At 39.8% G+C, this 19491-nt stretch overlaps 1 protein-coding gene across 1 annotated transcript in view; it reads right to left on the bottom strand.

Annotated features, from left to right (window-relative positions):
• dpyda.1 (dihydropyrimidine dehydrogenase a, tandem duplicate 1) overlaps positions 1 to 19491 on the bottom strand; it is a 150967-nt gene that overhangs the window by 62170 nt on the left and 69306 nt on the right. The window contains exons 12-13 of the mRNA XM_036585678.1: positions 18900 to 19084; positions 14996 to 15211 (exon numbers count right to left, since the gene is read on the bottom strand). Coding sequence (XP_036441571.1) covers positions 14996 to 15211; positions 18900 to 19084 — 401 coding nt within the window. The remainder of the gene's footprint in view (positions 1 to 14995; positions 15212 to 18899; positions 19085 to 19491) is intronic.

Here is a 19491-nt window from a genome sequence, read left to right as displayed (position 1 = left end):
GTGGCATTTTCATAGGAAGACTGTTTGACGCAGAACACTTAAAATCATGCGTTTTTCCGACATGGTTATCTAATCGTGTTCAGGGCCATAGAACTGTTTGGTGAGATGACATAACAACATAGCTATTTACTGAGTGGTTCTACATTTATGTAGGTAATAGGCATTTTGCTGTGTTATTTCAACCCCAAAAACAATCAAACAAGTATAGTTCACTACACAGACATCACGATTTTAAATCCACCATTTAAGAAACGTCAAAGCTTCAATCTAACACCAATTTTTAAATGTTAAACAGTGCTGCTAACCAGGAGAGAGTAGCTGGTTAGTATTAGCTTAGCTAGATGCCAGCTCTGCTCACCACTAAACAGAGGTTAGATTCTGACTAACAAAAGCTTTACTTACACAAGTTTAGTGGATAATGACTCAAATCTGAGGAAGCAAAGTCGATTGGCTGGTGTTGGAGAGACAGAAAGATGAATTTAAACCTATTCTGTGGTGGTTTAACCTGTGGCCTCCCAGCTAAGCTAATGCTAGCTGGCTTCTCTCTCCTAGCTAACTTGGCTTAGCTAATAGATCTAAATACCCCAGCATGGTTCAGTTTGACTAACTGCTCTGCTGTCACAAACATAGACAATAAAAACTCATAGCAAAGTTGACTGATTGGTGTTGGAGTGACAGAAAGCAGAAACCAAACCTGTTCTTTAGCATTTAAAGCTGTAGCCTGTCTTCCACAACAGTACAGGCTCAGTTCCAGTAAACCAATGGTTTAAAACACCTGTTAAGAAGACAAAGACTCACATCTAAGAGCAAAAATTTGAATGTCTGGTGTTGAAGTGACAGAAAGGTAAGAAATAGAATTGTTCTGTGCTTTGTGTTGTACCCTGCTGGGCGACGCTAACGCTAGTGTAGTTAGCTGGCTACGGGTGCAACCCACTGCAGAACAGGCTCAGTTTCAGTTACTGATGCTCAAATATCACTTGTTTAAAGGATAAAGAATCTGAAAGCACATCGAGTAGCAGTTAGCCACTCTTTGGTGTTGTTTCAGTGATTCCTGCTGGAGTGACAGACAATGTGTTTTGTGGTGGGTGGTGTGTGTAGATAAATGTTAGCAGTTAGCCACTCTTTTGTGTTGTTTTCTTCAATATTCCCTGGTTCTGATTAGCAGCATAGCAGAAGTAAAAAGAAATCGTAACCAGTCTCATGAGTCAGCACCAGGGCGGACAGGCACAGTACGGCCCTTAATGGCTCTACAGTCGAAAAGTCTTCTTTCTAAAGTTATTTGCCTTCAATTGAAGAACCATGTAATGTCTGAACTATATACTCCATTAGGGGCAGTACAGAGCCTGTATCTTTGGTCAGTGTTTTCTGTTTAGCCTAATACAAAGAAGCATAGAAAGCATAGAAAGACTGCTGCAGCCAACTAAAGACTACCGCATCACCACATTCCACCTGGCACAGGGTAGCAGACAGTATAAAGCACATATGAAGTATATAGCACATATGCATCACAGGAAAACACTGATAAAGAACAAGCTCAATATAATTTTATACTGTACTCATTTAGATTTAATGGAATAAAATGTTCCAAGTCATTTAGTGAATATAACACACTTGATATCAGCTAACTATCTCTTTACCAACTAATTTTCAAGTTAAAAAGTATGACGTTAAATACAATGTGACTAAGCCAGTAACATTAGATGAGGTAAAAACAGAATAATTAGGATTTGTCTGTTTATCTTAAAGATTTTAGATTAACACTTTCCCTGTTTACATTTAAACACAGGCCACATGTCACCTATTACGGATTTGTGGTCTGGGTCTGGATTTAATATAGTACGTAATACGTTTGTTAACCTCATGTGTCCTATGTGCGGTAGCCTGTAGCCTTAAGGGTATAACTTGTTTATTTAATATATTTATTTATGCATTTGTTTGCTTATTTATTACAAAATTGACTGAAATGCCCATCCCTACTAAAATTGTGGAGAGAATTGTAAAAATATGGTATAAAATTACTTGGAATAAAATTTTCTTTTTCCTATGAAGATACCATTTCAGAAATACAAGGTTTTGTATATAAAAGCCAGATGTCAGAGGCAGTGTGTGTGTGTGTGTGTGTGTGTGTGTGCACGTGAGCGACTGTCACTTATTGATGTCTCTTGAGATTGCAGACAAAGATCATCACAACAGTGCTAATCTTGTCTCTTTGGCTGTCACTTATAAATCTGAGCAACCTTGAATCCATGACAACATCTCAGCCACACATCTGCACCCATGGAACCTTGATAAACCATGTGACAACTTTCTCTCCAACAGTGAAAGGATTCTGACACACAAAACACACCAGTTTCCACTAACATGTGTAAAAGCATTTCCGCTTGGGGGAACCATAAAACGCTCTTTATATTTCAAGGTCATCAGCTGCTCCTAGGATCAAACATGAGGACACATTCTAAATGCAGTCTGTCAATAAGTTGTTTGCTAAATAATAGTAATAAAAAAGGAATCTATAAACATTGACTCGTATCACGTCTATAAACCTACATTCTTATGAAAGCCCTCAAAAGCCAGAATGTTCGGTTTAACAACCAAATTCTAAGAGCTGTTCTTGGTATTTCCAATGACATGTATTCAGTGCAAACAACTATAAAAAAAACAAAGAAACGAAGAATAGACGGTGAACATCATCTCATACAACAGTGTTTTTTTTCTCTTTTTCTTTTTTTTCTGTTTCTTTTTTTTCTTTTTTTGTGGAATGTGGAAACGTGATGGTAATTCGGAACAAGGTGTAAGATCAGCCTGCCTGTGAGGGACTTAATAAATTAATGTCAAAGCAAAGGATATTAACCCTGTGTGATAAATGAAGAGGGATATTGTCTGTCAGCTTGGTCATTATTCCTTTTCACCATTTACTCCACTAGAAAAAAAGGAAGCCTTTAAGTATTGGCAAGATGCATCCTTCTTTTACAAATAACCATTAATGAAAAACTCACCACACCAGCAAAGATCACATGCAACATCACCATGATTTCAATAATTATGATTCTGAGATGTTGAAGAATTCTAATTTTATAGTGTTCAGGTTTAAGTCTAGTGAAGACCTGCCTTTAGACTGAACAACTGGTGGTTTCTCAATTGTAAAATTAAGCACAGCTGACACAATTTTAAAGCGAAATCATATTTATTTTGTCTTTGATGATTAAACGCTCTTCAGAACCAACCTTAAAGCAGAATTCCACCATTTTTTCAAAATTACTGTATAATTCAGTCATGAAATTATTCAGAGCCGTTTGATGTGAAATGCTTCTTACTAAGTCACAGTTGTTCACAGTGGTGGTGATGGGAACCAGACATCCAGACATTTAACAGTCTCTAACAGCTCCCCCACAGAAAGCTATCACATGAAATTGTTCTGAATATACTGCCTAATGCCCAAGATATTGTTTTATGATAGTTATGAGAAAAGATTTTGGCCTAAAACATATTCTTTGAAATACGTTCACAGCAAAAAAATAAAAACAAGGCAAAAAAATAAAAAACAAAAACAGGTTTTCTGATTTATCTCTGTGTTACCATTATCAACATTACAAATAAAAACTCAGAGTAGGTTCTCTGGCCTTTTTGGACAGCAAATAAAATGGTCATACATTTACATTGTAGACACCGCAAGCCTGGTTCCTATCACAGCCACTGTAAATAAATCCAAATCAGCATGTTTCTCTACAATGAGCCATTTCACATCAAAACACTAGTTAAAGTCCGATTTATGTAGAAATTTCGAAACATTGGTGGAACTACTCTTTTAAAACCATTAGTGTTTTGAGACACTGTTGTTACCTGTCATGATATCAGCTTTTCATAAGTAATAAGCATGAGGGAGACACGTTTCTAGTCTCTGGGTATGCAATATTCTTTTTAAAGAACTACAAACCCCATTTATTGACCAATTACTCAGTTCAGTAGTGTCTGTGCCGTGGGACTGGAATGATTAAGCTAAACATCCGATCCTGGAAAATGTAAGCATGACTACTCAGATCAAAAAGATAGTGATTTAGAAAGAGTCTACAAAAGCGTGAAACAATTCAAACGTTAGATTAGAAGAGCAGTGTCTAACAAACACGTGCAGACGAGCTAATAAAAGTACATGGAGCATTTAAAATGACTGACTCACAGATTTAGTAAGGCACTTCTCAAATAGAGCAGAAAACTGAGCTTTTCTCTCCTTTATCCAAATCTTTAAGCTGATCAGCACCCATTCTGATTCGGAAGTGAGGCGTGAGGAAACGCTAAGTAATATTCATCTGCGTCAATGTCATGCTTGCGGAGAGTAAAGCAAGCTGAGATGGGCTGAGTTTGGGCAAATCAGGAGACTAAAGATATCTGAGGAGCACAAGTTATCTGCCCTTTCAGCCATAAAAGAGGTAGTCACTGCTGCTTTGATCTCCCAATTAAATGGGTATATTTATAAATGGTAAACATGTAACTGAAGCTAATGAGCCTGGGCTATTTGATTCTTTTTTTTCAGCCCTGGATTGGCTTCACTGGTGCTAATTTGCTTGTTAAATAAATACAAAGCACTGAACTGTGACTGGTGCTCTACATGCCAAATCTGTCGTGCTATTGTCCTGTTTTTTCGCCTTGGATTCGCAGATCAGGTGGTAAATAAACAAGGCCGGTTAAAACGAACAAAGCATGATGCAAACAAATTACCAGGCTAACAAGATTTGTAGCTCTAGTTTTAAGACTTGGGACTGTCAAACTATTAGATATGCAATTATGATCCAAAATATGGATTTCCCTTGTTTTATTGCTTCGCACAAAGAGGCCATTTTTGCTGCTTGTATGACTCTAAAATAAGAGCGTCTTGACAGAAATGGCTCTCACCTAGAAAATGTTATTCTTTGTCCATTAGCTGCAGGGCTAATGGAGTAGCAGAGGTGTTAAAGAACTCCCAGCGTAGTCTTTTTCTAAAGGTTCAGAATTCACCTTTGACATTTTCTGCATTGATCTGATGGGAGTGTTCACTCGCTCTCTTTCTCTCTCGCTTGACTTGAAGAGCGGCGCGGTGATTGAACAGTGGCTATGTCCCTATCTCCCTCTGTATTGATTGGGTGACAGAACAGATTGAGAGGATGGCCTTGTCGTGTGTCACGTCTCTACATTTCTGGCAGCTCTTATCAGAGTAACCCTCACAAAATGCCAGCAACAATCCGGCCAAGTTTACATTCTATCAGATAGCCGATTTGTATTCTTCCATATTGCTCTCAAACAGCGTTTCCTACAAAACAGACAGGAAACAGCGGGCCTAGTGTTTCAGAGGTGCCCTTCTCTTTCATATCACCAACATGATTGTGAATGCAAATGGGGAACATCAAAAATCGAAGTGGCCAGACAAAAATAAGGGTGGCAGGTTCAAAGACAGGTGTTGTGCTATTATGTAAAGAGGAGCAGAGGCTGGGGCATGATGCCGAGGCTTGCCGAACACGGGGCTGGCTTCGAGGGTGCTTTACCAGGACTTAAACTTAGGGCCCTGCTGCTGACTGTCACGCAACTGCTGGCTACAGGAGGGCTAAAGCCGCGCCACCACACACATGACACCGCCGCTGTTTGCAGTGCAGCCCGATTCTGTCAGTCTCTGCCTCTGCCGCCTCCCCGTGTCATGTTAAGCGCCAGTCACTGCCAGTGTGCCAATTACACAGCCTGCTTCCTGGGCACACGGCAAGCCTCAGCCTTCGAGAGAGAGAGAGAGAGAGAGAGAGAGAGAGAGAGAAAGAGAGAGAGAAAGAGAGAGAGAGAGACTTCCACAAGACTGCTGTGCAAGCTTACCCTAATTAACCATCAGCTTAATTAGACAATTTACTGTGTAATTAGCAGGCAATTAGTCAACACCTCTCAGATCTTACTGACTGCTTTGACAGCCCTGTTTTCCTATGCTGATTCCAGAGAGTCGAAAATTCACCTACGGTGTTTATTTTCTCCTCCCCTCCCCTCCGCACGTCCTAATGCGCAACAACTGCATCTAAGCACGGAGTAATCACCACTGATGGGGCAGCTACGGAGGAGGACGCACGTTAGTTAAATAGGAGGTGTGAGCTGGGGGCAGTGCGGCCCTCGATGTGAGAGACAGATGCTTTGCTTTGGCAGCCTCTGGCGACGCTGTCCCCGTGGGGAAAAAGCGTGGAAAATCTCATCACTGAACAATGATCAAGAAGTGGGCGTAAGGACATTAATGACACATTTTACAATCCAATTATGAGCGAGTTCTGTGGGAAAAATAAAACCCTTCTGCAAACAGTTTTACAACCACTTCAACTTCTACAACAGAGATGTGCAGCAACAGGGCAAGTGTCTGCGACGCTTAGTGTCTCAATAAAAGCCAAAGTGGATTTGCATGGACACGTTACGATGAATTATGAATTAAGCTGAATGTTGGCTGGGTGCGCGTGTGAGAAAGAGAGCTGGAGGAACAGAGCCCTGTTCTTTCTCTCACTCTCTCGCTCTGTCTCCAGAAGGCCAGCACACAGCCCTAGGACCTTGTCCATCTCTCTTGCTCGGCTCTGCCTCAGTGCTGGAGGTGACAAAATGGCTGTGTCAGTCCTGTTCTTCCACATCTACAGGGACTCCTTCCCAGGATGCACTTTTGCTAGTGTAAAATGGAAATTAGCCCCAAAGCAAAGCATGCTGGGTGCTGCCAATCTCCAAGAACTGCACAGACTCTGAGAGCCGATATGTTCCTATTAAACTTGAAGGTCCCATATCCAGGAAAAACAAATTTTCCTCTTTTTTATTATTAAAACAGTTTGTTGTAGTATGTAAAGTGTTAAACTTTCATATCATACTATTCACACCCCAGTCCGTGTATGAAAACTAATCCACAAAAACAGCCTGTTTTAAATCCAATGCTTCTGCGATGTGAAGGATCTGCTGTTATAATATGCATGTGCTCTGTGTGATCTGTGTATGTTTTATGTGAGCTGTACCTGAGAGGACAATGGGAGGACATTCTGAACAGTTATTCCTAGCTGTCTATGTATAGGCTAAGAACAGCTGTTGCTTCTGTGCCTAATTTGACGGTGGTCCAGTACCAGCTATGTGCCTCAGCCTGTATAAACATGGTCATTTTCTATATCAAGCAGGTCTGCTTGTTTTTGTCAGTGAACCGTATTTTTCGGACACGAGGCTGCACTCCTTCAATAAGGAAGTGGGGTCCACAAAATTCAACAGATGTTATAAAAACTAATGCATTTACATATATACACATTTACAGTTGCACGCAAAAGTTTGAACAAGCAAGGTAAAACATGTTTTATTGATTTTCCAAGTGAAAATCTGTTAACACATCCTCTACAGGAAACAAACTTGCAACATTGACATTTGACATTTTTCTGCAAATTTTAGTGCACAATTTCTGTTTATTTGCTCAGTTTAACATCTTGGAAAAAATAAAACATTCAGTATAAAACGTGCCTTATATTTTTTTTTTTTCCAAATATGTTAACTCCATCAAATAAGCAATAATTGTGCATTAAAATGTGTGGCATCTATGTCAACTGTAGAGGATGTGTTAACATATTTTCACTTAGAAAATCAACAATACATGTTACTTGACAAGGAGTGCCCAGTTTTTTGGATATGCTCATTCCTTCTGAAGTTATAACAAGGCACAATTCAGGGCAGCCAATTAGAACAAAGATCATTTACACATATCAGTCTTACAGAAGCAAAAGCAGCCTGCTTAATTCTAAATTAAACAAGAGCTGTTGGAAAACAGCATGCAAATGTTATAAGTGGACCTTGGGGAAAAAAGAAATCAGAATACAGTATAGATATTAAGGCATATGGGTCCTGTAAAAAAAAATCTATACATGAGCCAAAGAGGCAATTGGCTTGATTGCACATTTAAATTCTGTGCAGCATAGCTAAAAATAACTAGCAGTCACTGAATATTTTTTAGTTAGGACAGATTCAGAACCATATATGTAGCTGCCAGGAATGTAAATTGAAAGAAGTCTAGTGGAGAACCAAACCAGAGAAGGTGCTGATGCTTGTTGAGAGTACTGGGCTAAAGAAGGGCTCATTATGGGTGTGTGAGAGCCGGAGCCCTTAGCACATGAATACAGAACTCATTTTCAGCCCAGTGCTATCTATTATCAGCTCACACCATCAGAGAGAAAGACAGACAGATTGAGAGAGTGTGTATGTGTGTGTGCGCCTGTGTAGCATTGCAGGTACGCGACCTCTAACCTTTCTGTTCCTAATAAAAACGCACCTGATTAGTGCTGTCGGGGAATTAGCCTGGGGAGTGGAAGAGCCAGCCTGAAGAGGCTCTGAGGAAGGGACAATGGTGTGCAGATGTTGGGCAATAAGATGTGTGACACATCATTTGTGTTGCCATGGAGCTTTATACAACATTTCTCATTAAAACCCTTCCATCTGAGACATACACTAAGTGTGTGTGTGTGTGTGTGTGTGTGTGTGTCTGCTGGCTCCTCTGTATGTTCTCCTTTGTCTTAATTGCGGTCAAAAAGTTAAGGTGCATCAGTACACCACTGTTCGAGAAATGCTCCTGTTACTGTTACTGTAAGAAAGTTCATTCAAATGAACCCAGCAAATCCTCCTACACTAAAACAAAAAAGCAAGTGCAAGAACAGACTGATGTGCTCTGAAAGTTTTTTCTTTTTTCCAGAGAAAGTAGAAGTTGGAAATCTATACATGGTGGGCGTGTTAGACATTTGGTCCAACAAAGATCACTACCCCTACTGAAAAGTCATTAATATAGAATTGCTAGGCCACTTACACCTGCTGAGAAAGGCCATGTCAGGTAACCTGAACCAATAATGCACTTTTTTAAATCATTAAAGTCCAGCGGCATGTGGCTAAACCGGCAGAAACTGGATCTTTTAAGAGCTCAGCTACTCAAAGTATATATATGAAGTTCCATTCAGTGGTTAATCAGCTTAGCACCAATTACAGGTGTGATTTAGCCTGGTCTGACCAGTCAAAGGGTTAATTGGACCCAGTCGCCTCCAACTGTACTGCCTGCGCCGCTCTGGTACAGTCGCACTCATGCGCTCGTTCTGTAATTAGCCAGAAACATACCAAACGTACCAATCACAGCTCTGGCAGCATTAGGTCTGACGCACAGGAATAAAAACGTCCCTGTCTCTTGTGAGAAAAGGGGAAAAAAAAAAAAGGAAGCAGGCTAAAGATCAGACAAAAGACAGTCTCGGCTTGCCCCCTTTTCCCCAACCGCATCTCACAGTTCAGGGAAGAAGAGAAGAAAATGACACATTTTTATATGCAATACAGTTCATTAATTCTAATTAACGGTCACACAGCTCGCCCACCCCAGCTTTGTTAGCCGCCTCTCCACTGGCCTGGAAAGCTAATTAGCAATTCTGAGCACGCCCGCGCTTAGACAAGACCCAGAAGCGTGAAGACTCTCATATCCATAGACAATCCAGAGAGCATCTCGAATACTATCGATACTGTGGCAGAGTAATGTTGATCGGAGCGGCCTAACCAAAAGCACAGGATATTAAAAAAAGAATTCTCCCTGTGTTTAAGGAGAATGATAGCAGAGTGCCGGCTGTTCATTCATATTGACATTAAGAACTTCTTTATCTCTTTTCCCCAAAGAAAACCCCCCCCTTACAATCTTTCCCACTGGGCACACAATAAAGAATAATATGATTTCTGTTTACCCAGATATCGGCTGGTATTTCAGCAAGCGCTGACAGCCAATAGCTGCAACAGTATATTAGAGCCCAATCTGGCATCTACAAATGTCACGAGTAAAGCGGTGTAGTGCGGCAAGGGGGGGGCAGGGTGCAGTGCTCACGTGGGCAAAATTCCACAAAAGACACTAAGTTCACATAAACATATTAGACACAGAATGCGTACAATATGCAGCTGTCAATCTTCATGCAGCATCTGAGGGAGAGGCTCAGGGAGAGGCAAGGTAATGCAATCTTAAGCAGATGTCCAGCCAGTGTCCTGCCTTCCTCTGAAACCCAACGGTAAACGCAGGCCAGGCAAATCACTGTATTTTTAAAAGAGAGCGCTGCAAGTGTAATACATCCTTACTGCCATCTCCACCGTGAACTCTTCCATTTCATTTGTCTCAAAAAATAAAAAAAAAACCCTGACCGTTTCAAAGCGGACAGGGCGTGTGTGAAAGAAGAGCTGCGGAAGGGCTGCTTCACACCAGGCATGATGCCATCGCTCACACAGACGCATCAGTCCGGCAAAAATACTGCTTACACTCCAAGCATGACTTCCCTCGCTGTCAGAAATTAGCTGCATGGAGAGGACGGGAGGTCAGGATAAACAAACGATTTTGCTAAATTTCCTCTACTTTTTCCCCCTCAGCAGCATATGTAAATCTTCTGTGTTGCTATAGTGATGTCTGTCACAAGTTGCTTTTTTTTCTCATCCACCCTCTCCTTTCTTTTTTTATCTTTCATTTCATTTCCATCTCCAGCTCTGCTAATAAAGAGATGGCACCTACTGTAGCACAGAATAAACATATGTTACTGGTGAACATTCTCACCACCAGCAGTAGAGGAAAAATAAAAGTTTAATACAGTCTTCGCAACTTTTGTTAAGGTTCTTTAAATACTGCTTTTATTTAGTGTTGCCAGGCTAGGTCTCAATAGAGTCAAATACATTCAGTAAATACTGGCAGGCACTGACAGATCACTGATGACTCTAATGGTTGTTGACCGCTACTGTTGCTTTTAGGCTTGTAATGTTCATGAAATTTCAGCTGAAAGTTAATCGCCATGCAAATAATGTGATGAATGATTTGTCTTTTTTGTTCATTATATGCAACTATTAAAGTACAATCCTAAAGTAGCCAAACTGGCTGATTAACTAGGTAAGGGCAATATTACGATGACCAAAAGTACTCTACAGAAAAAGAACACTACAATTTTGCTTGTTTGGAGCAGGGGTGCCCAAACTTTTTTGCTTGGGGGGGGCTGGAGTGTAACATTTGTAGTGGGCCAAGAGTCAAAGGAACAAATCAGCTGGGTAGCAACTCATTAGCTTTACATTTTTGCACACCGCCAGCATACGTGGAGAAACTGTATTCTATAAATACCAATAGTTCTATAGTTTCCTTACATATAAGGCACACTGCCTTGCCTTTAAGTTGAGTAAAAAAAATATTCTTCCCAATGAGGGTCTCTAATCCTTCTCTTGTCAGTGTACCACTGCCTGTTACGCTCTATTAGCTCATAACTACATAATTGTTGTTACTGTACTGCAGTCACTGACAATTATATGGTATCAATGGGCATATACATATTTTTAATTTACTTGTAACATTGGACTATGGGCTAGTTTTCCAGACTTTCACATAAATGAATTTATAAAGGTGATTCACCACTTTTACTGCAATTAATCCAAGACAAGGCTTAATCCATGTCTGGGAAACTGACCCTATGCGTTTTATACAAAAGTACTTCAAAAAAAGAAAACAACAAATTTTAGAAGAAAATAAGAAGCTTACAATAAAAAGTTTTATAAAAATACATATTCTGTCAGTGGCTGGGGGGTAGGGGGTTAGGCAACTTGGCCAAACTTTGGGCAGCTTTGTTTTAGGGTCACAGCATAATTTTGATTTTACATACAACACAATACTACAATACTTCTCAAGGAAGCATATTCAGTCCTGTCTTACTGGATTTAGTTCAGCACAGCATGTAAAACACTGAATAAAAATCATGCTATTCGTAGTAATTAATAGTATTTTTGAAATAAGGGCCATACCCCTTCTCTACTCTCTGTTCCAACTTATCAAACCTCAGAAAAACTAAATATTGTGATATGTGTTGTGTGCTGTGAGTATCATCATCCTGTATTATCGCCATGTCGTCCACTCTTATGAATGACTATCTTAGTTCCTAGCAGTCAATGCATAGTAGCTCTTAGAACTTAGAATTTATATTATTTTCATAAAACCAATGACATGCCTCGACAAATTCCCTTTCTGATTTTTTTTGCCTTTAACTTTCTCAAACCAACAGATGAAAACACACCAAATTCACATTCTGTTTGTCGTGACAAACATTTGATTGTGAAAGCTAACAACTCTGAAAAATAATTGTGATCATAATTGTCACAATGTGACAAGCCTAGATGTTGTATTTCTACATTGTCATTTAAGTTTGGAATCGTGTCAAATTAATAACTGCTGTTATTTTATTCAATAATAACATATAATATTATATAGTATAGACTGTGATACTATAAACCATTTAAGATGTTTAATACAACATTTTGAAGTATATCAAGAATGTATTAAAGTTTTTTCTGAACTTCATTCTCAGTGTTATACAGCTTTCTCAGTCTCAGTTTGTGCATATTAGTTGAAACCAATACTGTTGTAGACTAGCAGCATCATAACAGAATCATTTTATACATGTAGAGTGAACAAAATGGGTTTTACATTAATGATAACAGTGATTTCAAACTTTTGAATGGTGATTTCAAACTTTGGAATGGTAGTGTGTACGAGGGTGCATCTATATGAGTTGACTGTGACTGCCGCTCTATATCTGTGAAGTCATCTGAAAAGGACTTTAAGCCCCTGGGCAACAGTAAACTCACAAAAGTCGCTATAGTGCACTGGGTGAGTGCACATGAGCTGATTAATTTCATTTACACTGCTGAATTATGGTTTTAGAGATGCAAAGCACCTGTATGCTCTCTGACCTACTGGAACAAAACCTCATCAGCTGGTAGGAAACACAATCTGGCCTTGATGCATGGTCAGTTTTATTATGGGCTATTGCTCATGAAAGCTATACCCCTTTTAATTTGTAAATTCCGCTATTTGAAGGCACGACCAATGCTGAGGTGTTAAAATGCACCCACACATCCATGTAAGCTCTACAGAAAAGCACTGGCAGTAGAATTGGACACATTGGACCAGCCATATAGAAACATATGACTACTATGTGCAATGCCAAGTGTGAGCTAGAGGGGTATAAAGCTCCTCAGCATTGGGTCAGAACGGGGTTCTCTGGAGTGATGAAGCATCATTCAGCAGTTTTGGAATGAGCTGGAGTGGCGTTTGTGAGCCAGACCTAATCGCCCAACATCAGCCTGACCTCACTGATGCTCTTGAGGTTTAATGGAAGCAAATCCCAGCAGCAATGTTCCAACATCTAGTGTAAAGCTTTCCAAGAAGAGTGAAGACTAAAGCAAAGAGGGGGCAAACTCCCTATTAATGCTAGTAATTTTGGAAGAAATGTCAATCTGGTCACTTTTGAACATTCAGGGCGAGGAGCATGCAGAAACGGCAGTGTGTGCTACAATTTAGTAAGCATAACTTTTTGTTTGTGACCTATAACCTGATTTTAAATGATATCACCCACAAACTGCTTGAACGAATTGTAGAGGGGTTGATATACAGATCAACATGGAGCGCTTTTCAATCAGCTGAAAATAGAGAAAGAAGTTCTGACAGAGGAGGCTGTTGCCACTGCTAAACAATGAGTGGTTTGGGAAATCACTATGAATAAAATAAATACAATCGACACAATCGACCTACAAACTACCAAAAGATCCATGGATGAGCTTAAAAAGGTAAAAGATGAAAAAACTCTACATGTGACAGGGCAGCAGGAATGAGAACTATAATGAGATAAGAACCGACATATCAGACTGCTGAAGCACATCTCTCTGCTCTCTCATTCTGGATGAACTTTATGTAAATGAGTTGAGCAGCGACCAACCATATTGGGTCATTGCTATGCTCAAATTAATAAAAAGTTCAGATCTCTGTATTGTTATTATTGTTGTTTTTAGTTGCAATCATTGAATCCGGGGGTCCTGCAGCCCCCTCAGCACCACCACTTCCAACGTCCCTACAGGACAGTCCCAAAACCTGAAGGCTTGTTTCTAATTCTGCATGAATAATACAAATTCTTGCATTTCATAGATCATAAGGAGAATATATATATATATATATATATATATATAATATATATATGCTTAAATCTAAAAAGTAAAAAAATAATAAAAAATAATAAAAATAAACACTATATATATATATATATATATAGTGTTTATTTTTATTATTTTTTATTATTTTTTTACTTCTTAGATTTAAGCATTACCATTTAAAACATGTACAGCCTAAAAATTGTACATGCATTTCCTATAATGGCTCGCTCACATTAACAAATTCATTAACTTCCTTAATAACAATTCTCTCATCCCTTCAGTGTGGTGTTTTCAAAGTAACTGTTCCTGCTTCTACTGGCATCAGTTCAGATTAGTAAGTCACTCCTCACCTCATTTTTGTGGCTCAACAGTGCCACACCCTGAAATGCATATTCATGAAGTGCTCTTGCGTGTGCAAAATGCATTAATGCCACCACAAGCATTTATTAAATCTTGTCCATAGTGTAAGAACGATTTGATTTAATTATAATTCTTTAAGAAATGATTCAATGAATCCTGAAATCTATAACTTCAACACGATTTGGTTTGATTTTATTTTGGTATGATTCAGAATTATTTTCAAAAACATACTGAACACTTAAATGTGACTGGGAGAAACTTTTTATATAATAGTAGAACATCGACAGTTAATTCAAAGTAGCGAGCATCTTTTTAGATTTAGATTTTCACATGACAAAAAAGCCCAAGAATTTGATTTATTATTTAGATTTTCTTTTCTTATCCACAGCAACTCTGAAATGATGAGCAAACAAAATATTAGGAGCTATTTATATAAAGACTATTACTGGTATAGTTGTGGCATCCTAGCCTGAACAGGCAATTAAACTCAAACTCAAATTCAGTTCCTAAGTGCAGGACAATGCCAACCAATCATTAAACTCATTATTAATCAATGCTAACATTTCAAAATTGATGCAGCTGAACTGGCACCTTCAGATCGATGCATCATCATACACTGTTTCAACCAGTTCTAATGTAGTGTTTAATATTTAAGATCCAGTTAAGAGGGGGCTACCTTGTCGAGGGAGAAGGTTTTTGTGAGGGCGAAGCCCCAACCCTGCTCAAAGGCTCTGCGGATCATGCTTGCACCGGTGGTGGGTGGGGCGCTGGCCAGACCAAACGGGTTGGGGAACTTGATCCCACACATCTGCACGCTGATGTCCACGGCATCGATGGGGGAGTAGAAGAGGGGCAGCTGCGGGTGGCTGCTAACCGTCTGCCCGTGGATGGCCTGCAAAGAGAAGCAATCGCATGTAAATTGAGGGCTTTGCAGCAGAGCATTTCTCTGCTCTGTGGAATCGAGATCAACTATTTTCATGTGAACAAAGCCTTTAAAATCCCACAAGGAGGCTCGCTATCTCTGTGAATGAATATTGCTCAAGGTTATTGCGCTTTACAGTCGAGCACACAGCCGCACGTGTGCGTTTACAGCAACAATAGGCCAGCAGATAGGGTAGACAAGATTGCGGGGCGTGTTTGGGTGAAACCCTGCCGCACTGTTTATCGCGGCCCACTGCGACACAAAGGCAGCAAACCTCAGTCATACATCAGCTCTCGCTTTAATTAGCCTCGCGTTTATCAAGCGCTTAGCATTGCTTTTGTAATGATGTCACCGCCGTATAATGAACAAGGGGGGTGTCACGTGGAAAGAGAAAGAGCACGCAGACATGACAGTCCTCCATATTCCACTGAGACAGAGAAAGACAGCGAGACAGAGAGAGAGCCGGCAAAGTTCCTGTACCCACCACCAGAGAAAAACAACGAACACCAAGGGAAATTCTGAAGCCCACTAGGGCACTGAAGGAGACTGCAGTTGTCAAACATTTGCACGCTAGATAAGTCTTTGGCAGATGATATCCTTAATTACTGGGGTTTGTTTATTGAATAATTTGCAATAATTAATGTCCAATATTTACGTAAAGACAAGTCTTGGTTTCATATTGTTCAGGGAGGGGAAGTTTGCATCTTCACTGTTTTATCTCAAGGTGGTAGTGAGATACTGCTGCGTAGGTGCTCAGAGAGGAACTGCACAGCGACAGCGGAGAGCGCTGAAAAAAGATGCAGTGCAGAGAGTTCAGCTGATCTGAGAGCATTTCTAACATTAATCTGTGAACCTGTCCACAAAGTGCTCAATTCATTTCCTCTACCGTAGTCCATTACTTTAAAAAAAAGAAGGGAAAAAAGCAATCTTGCTGTCTGTCCTTTTCCTGCTACAAGTAGTAATTTCATCCACAAATAAACAGTTATCTCTGCCTTGCTCTGACCAAAGCAACGCTAGGACAATTAACCCCTAAATGAACCACACTAATGGGGCGAGTGCTGCACTTCAGCGGCAGAGTTCTGCTAAATGGAGGCCTGAGGAGGGGGTCAGAAACCTGGAGGAGAGGAGCCTGCCTGCTGCCCATTCAGTGTCTCACGTCTCAGCGTATACAAGGGGACATTAGGCCATGTTCTCCAATTCTCATCCATGAGTCTCTGAAATGAGCAGACAAGTGTAGGCCATTTACATTAAGCCTAATGCACTTTACTAGTGCCTTAATGCAAGCTTCAATTAGTCACACTGAGCATGGAAATATATATCATGTGCACAAATTACTGCTACTTTCTTTCCAAAACCAAAAAAACCTGCTCTGCCAGTCAGTGTAATGTTGCATGATAGAAAGTTCAATGCTTTTTCGACATTTTAATGTGGTAAATTTAATACCTTGAATACTGTCAGTGCTTTAGTAAAATCAGCTAACATTACATAAGTTGCCCATAGACAAATTAAATTGTACATGCTAATTTGACCTGCACAGGCAGATACAGATGCTCATTAGCATATTTAAAATATGTAGATGAACTTTGTAGATTGCTATATATAGCTATATATATATATATATATATGATATATATATATATAGCTATATATATATATATATATATATATATATATAGCAACATAGGAGAAGTTATGATTCTACAACCAGCAGACACCAAAATTCACTGCTGTTAGCTTTTATTTGTTGCCTTGTCTCACTTCAGAACATCTTAAATACAACACTTTATATATTAAATCATTTATTTTCTTATTTGCTTTATTTAACATATGAAAAGTTCTATATTCCTTAAAAGCAATTGAATTTGAAAATCAAAGATGATTTAGGATGTAACAAGTTGAATATTTTTCTGTTTTCAGTCTAATAAACATTGGGTGTTCATACGATGACAAATGTTTTTCTGCTACAGAATTGCTGTCAGATTTAACGTTAGTAACAGGTTAACACATTTTATTATTAACTCCACTTCCTTTTTATGCCATTAACTAATTTTCCTAGTTTAACCCTTTGATCCATGTGCAGTTCCAGCTTGCATCCCAGCTGCTTGCAAGCTGTTTGTATGATCTTTGGCTATATGCTACTATGTTTGACTCCTCCGGTTCAAATACAGCTGTTAAATGGCAAGATCCATTGTTGGCTCTGCTGATTAAAAAAAAAGGTATTTCCAGCTACTATAATGGTGAATTTGTTAACAACTGAAGTTCATTGAGCTTGAAGAATCAATTACAAGTACAACCCACCACTGGCAATACCAGTAATATCATTTACATTAGCATTGGAGGACGCAGTATACAGCGCTCTTGGGAGGTCAAGCAGCAAACTAACAAACAATAGCAAAGTGGAAAGCCACAGTTACTTTTAAAGTAAGACTAAATGTGGAGGTATGAAAGTGAGAGGACTGTAATTACGGAGGAGTTAGGGTTAGATTAGACAGGTTAGAAACATGCAGCCACTGTTACTCTCACTGGACGCTGGCGATAAAAAAAATGGAAACCACATTCAGCCTATGGAATATAGCTATAACAAAATAAACTGCTTTTTAAATGAAAAAAAAAACTTTTCCTTAGTGTCATGAGCAAAAAAGATAAATGTGATTAATATTATTTAACTACACAAAAGAATGTGATTAATCGTGATTTAATGCACAAATAATTAGATTTATCTTACTTATTATTTTAATCATTTGACAGCCCCAATAGTTATCGAGTCTTGTAACACTACCCGTGGTATTGGTATTGAAGTCGAAATTCTGGTATTGCGACAATCCTAGTTCAGCATTTCACCTTCTTAGTGTTTTTGATTTGATGACAAAGCACTATTCACAAACCTAAAATCAATTTGGAACATGAATGCATTTGGTGTAAGAGCTGAGTGGGTTTTAGCGCATGGCTGGGGGGCTCTGTTCAGTGTTTGGCTGTGTGCCAGTGAATAGAGGTTAGAGGGGGGGATATGAGCCTGTGTAAGCCTCTTTTAGGAGCCTAGTGTGCCTTAGACCACACAGCTAAGACAAAGCTAAATGCGCTCACTCTCTCTCTCTCTCTCTTCGCTATTAATCCAAACAAGTTTCTATTGCCAAAGCCTCGAAGGTGAGGTTTAAGAAATAATCCTACGTGGACTGGTAAGTCCGTCATCAGGCGCAGGGCACTGTATAAAGCTGCAGGATCACTATTGTGCTGTTCCCCTATTGCACAGTATAATGTTAATGTATTCATTATTGTACTCTGATTAGTCATAAAAATACTCATATTGAGAGGCTTTTGTATCCAGCAGCGTCACATCTCTCCCCGTGTAGAGTACATGTAAAGCTCTCATCTTCATAATTAATCAGCTCTCCAAATCCTCCCTTTCCGTCGGCTTTTGATCTTAACACGGGACTTAATCAGGGTAACATCTGTTTGGGTCTCATCAGCACAAAAACAAGTGTTTGGGTGTGTGTGTGTGTGTGTGTGTGGTTACATGTGTATGTGTAAGTTTGGTTCTAATGAATACGTCGCTGTTTGTGACTGCATGTCTGTACACAAACAGCAGCAGAGTAAGCTGTGAGCTGTGTGTGTGGAACAGAGAGAGAGAGAGAGAGAGAGAGAGAGAGGTTTGGGGCACCTGTAAGTATCTGTGGATGTGCCAGGAGGCCTGCTTGCCATCGTTGACGGACTCCACAGTGGTGTTGGCCAGGCCAGCCACGTCTCCCCCAGCAAATACGCACGGCTCACTGCACTGCATGGTCTCCAGGTTCAGCTCAGGAAGACCCCATCTGTTTAACCTGATGGGAGCCATGGCCTCTTTTACTGAGTAAGAGAGAGAAAGAGAGAGAGACAGACAGAGAGAGAGAGAAAGAGAGAGAGAGAGATAGATAGATAGAGAGAGAGTAAGGGAGTAAAAGAGAGAGAGTGAGAGAGAGCAGAGGAGAGAGGAGAGATAAAGAGATGAAGATGGAAAAGGAAAGAGAGAAGAGAAAGAGAGACAGAGAGAGAGTAGGGGAGTAAGAGAGAATGTGAGAGACAGACAGAGAGAGAGAGGGAGGGAGATAGAAAAGAAAGAGAGAGAGAGAATGAGACAGAAAGGGATGGAGAGAGAAAATGAAAGAGAAGAGAGAGAACGGGATGGAAAGAGAGAAAATGGAAAGAGCAAGAGAGACGAGAGAGAAGGAGAGATAAAGAGAAAGAAAAACAGAGAAAAGGATGGAGAAAGCAAA

The sequence above is a fragment of the Colossoma macropomum genome, unplaced genomic scaffold (genome assembly GCF_904425465.1).
Source record: "Colossoma macropomum unplaced genomic scaffold, Colossoma_macropomum, whole genome shotgun sequence".
NCBI classification, from domain to species: Eukaryota; Metazoa; Chordata; class Actinopteri; order Characiformes; family Serrasalmidae; genus Colossoma; species Colossoma macropomum.
Note: the sequence above shows the minus strand (reverse complement) of the source record. Positions and strands in the feature narration are given on the sequence as shown.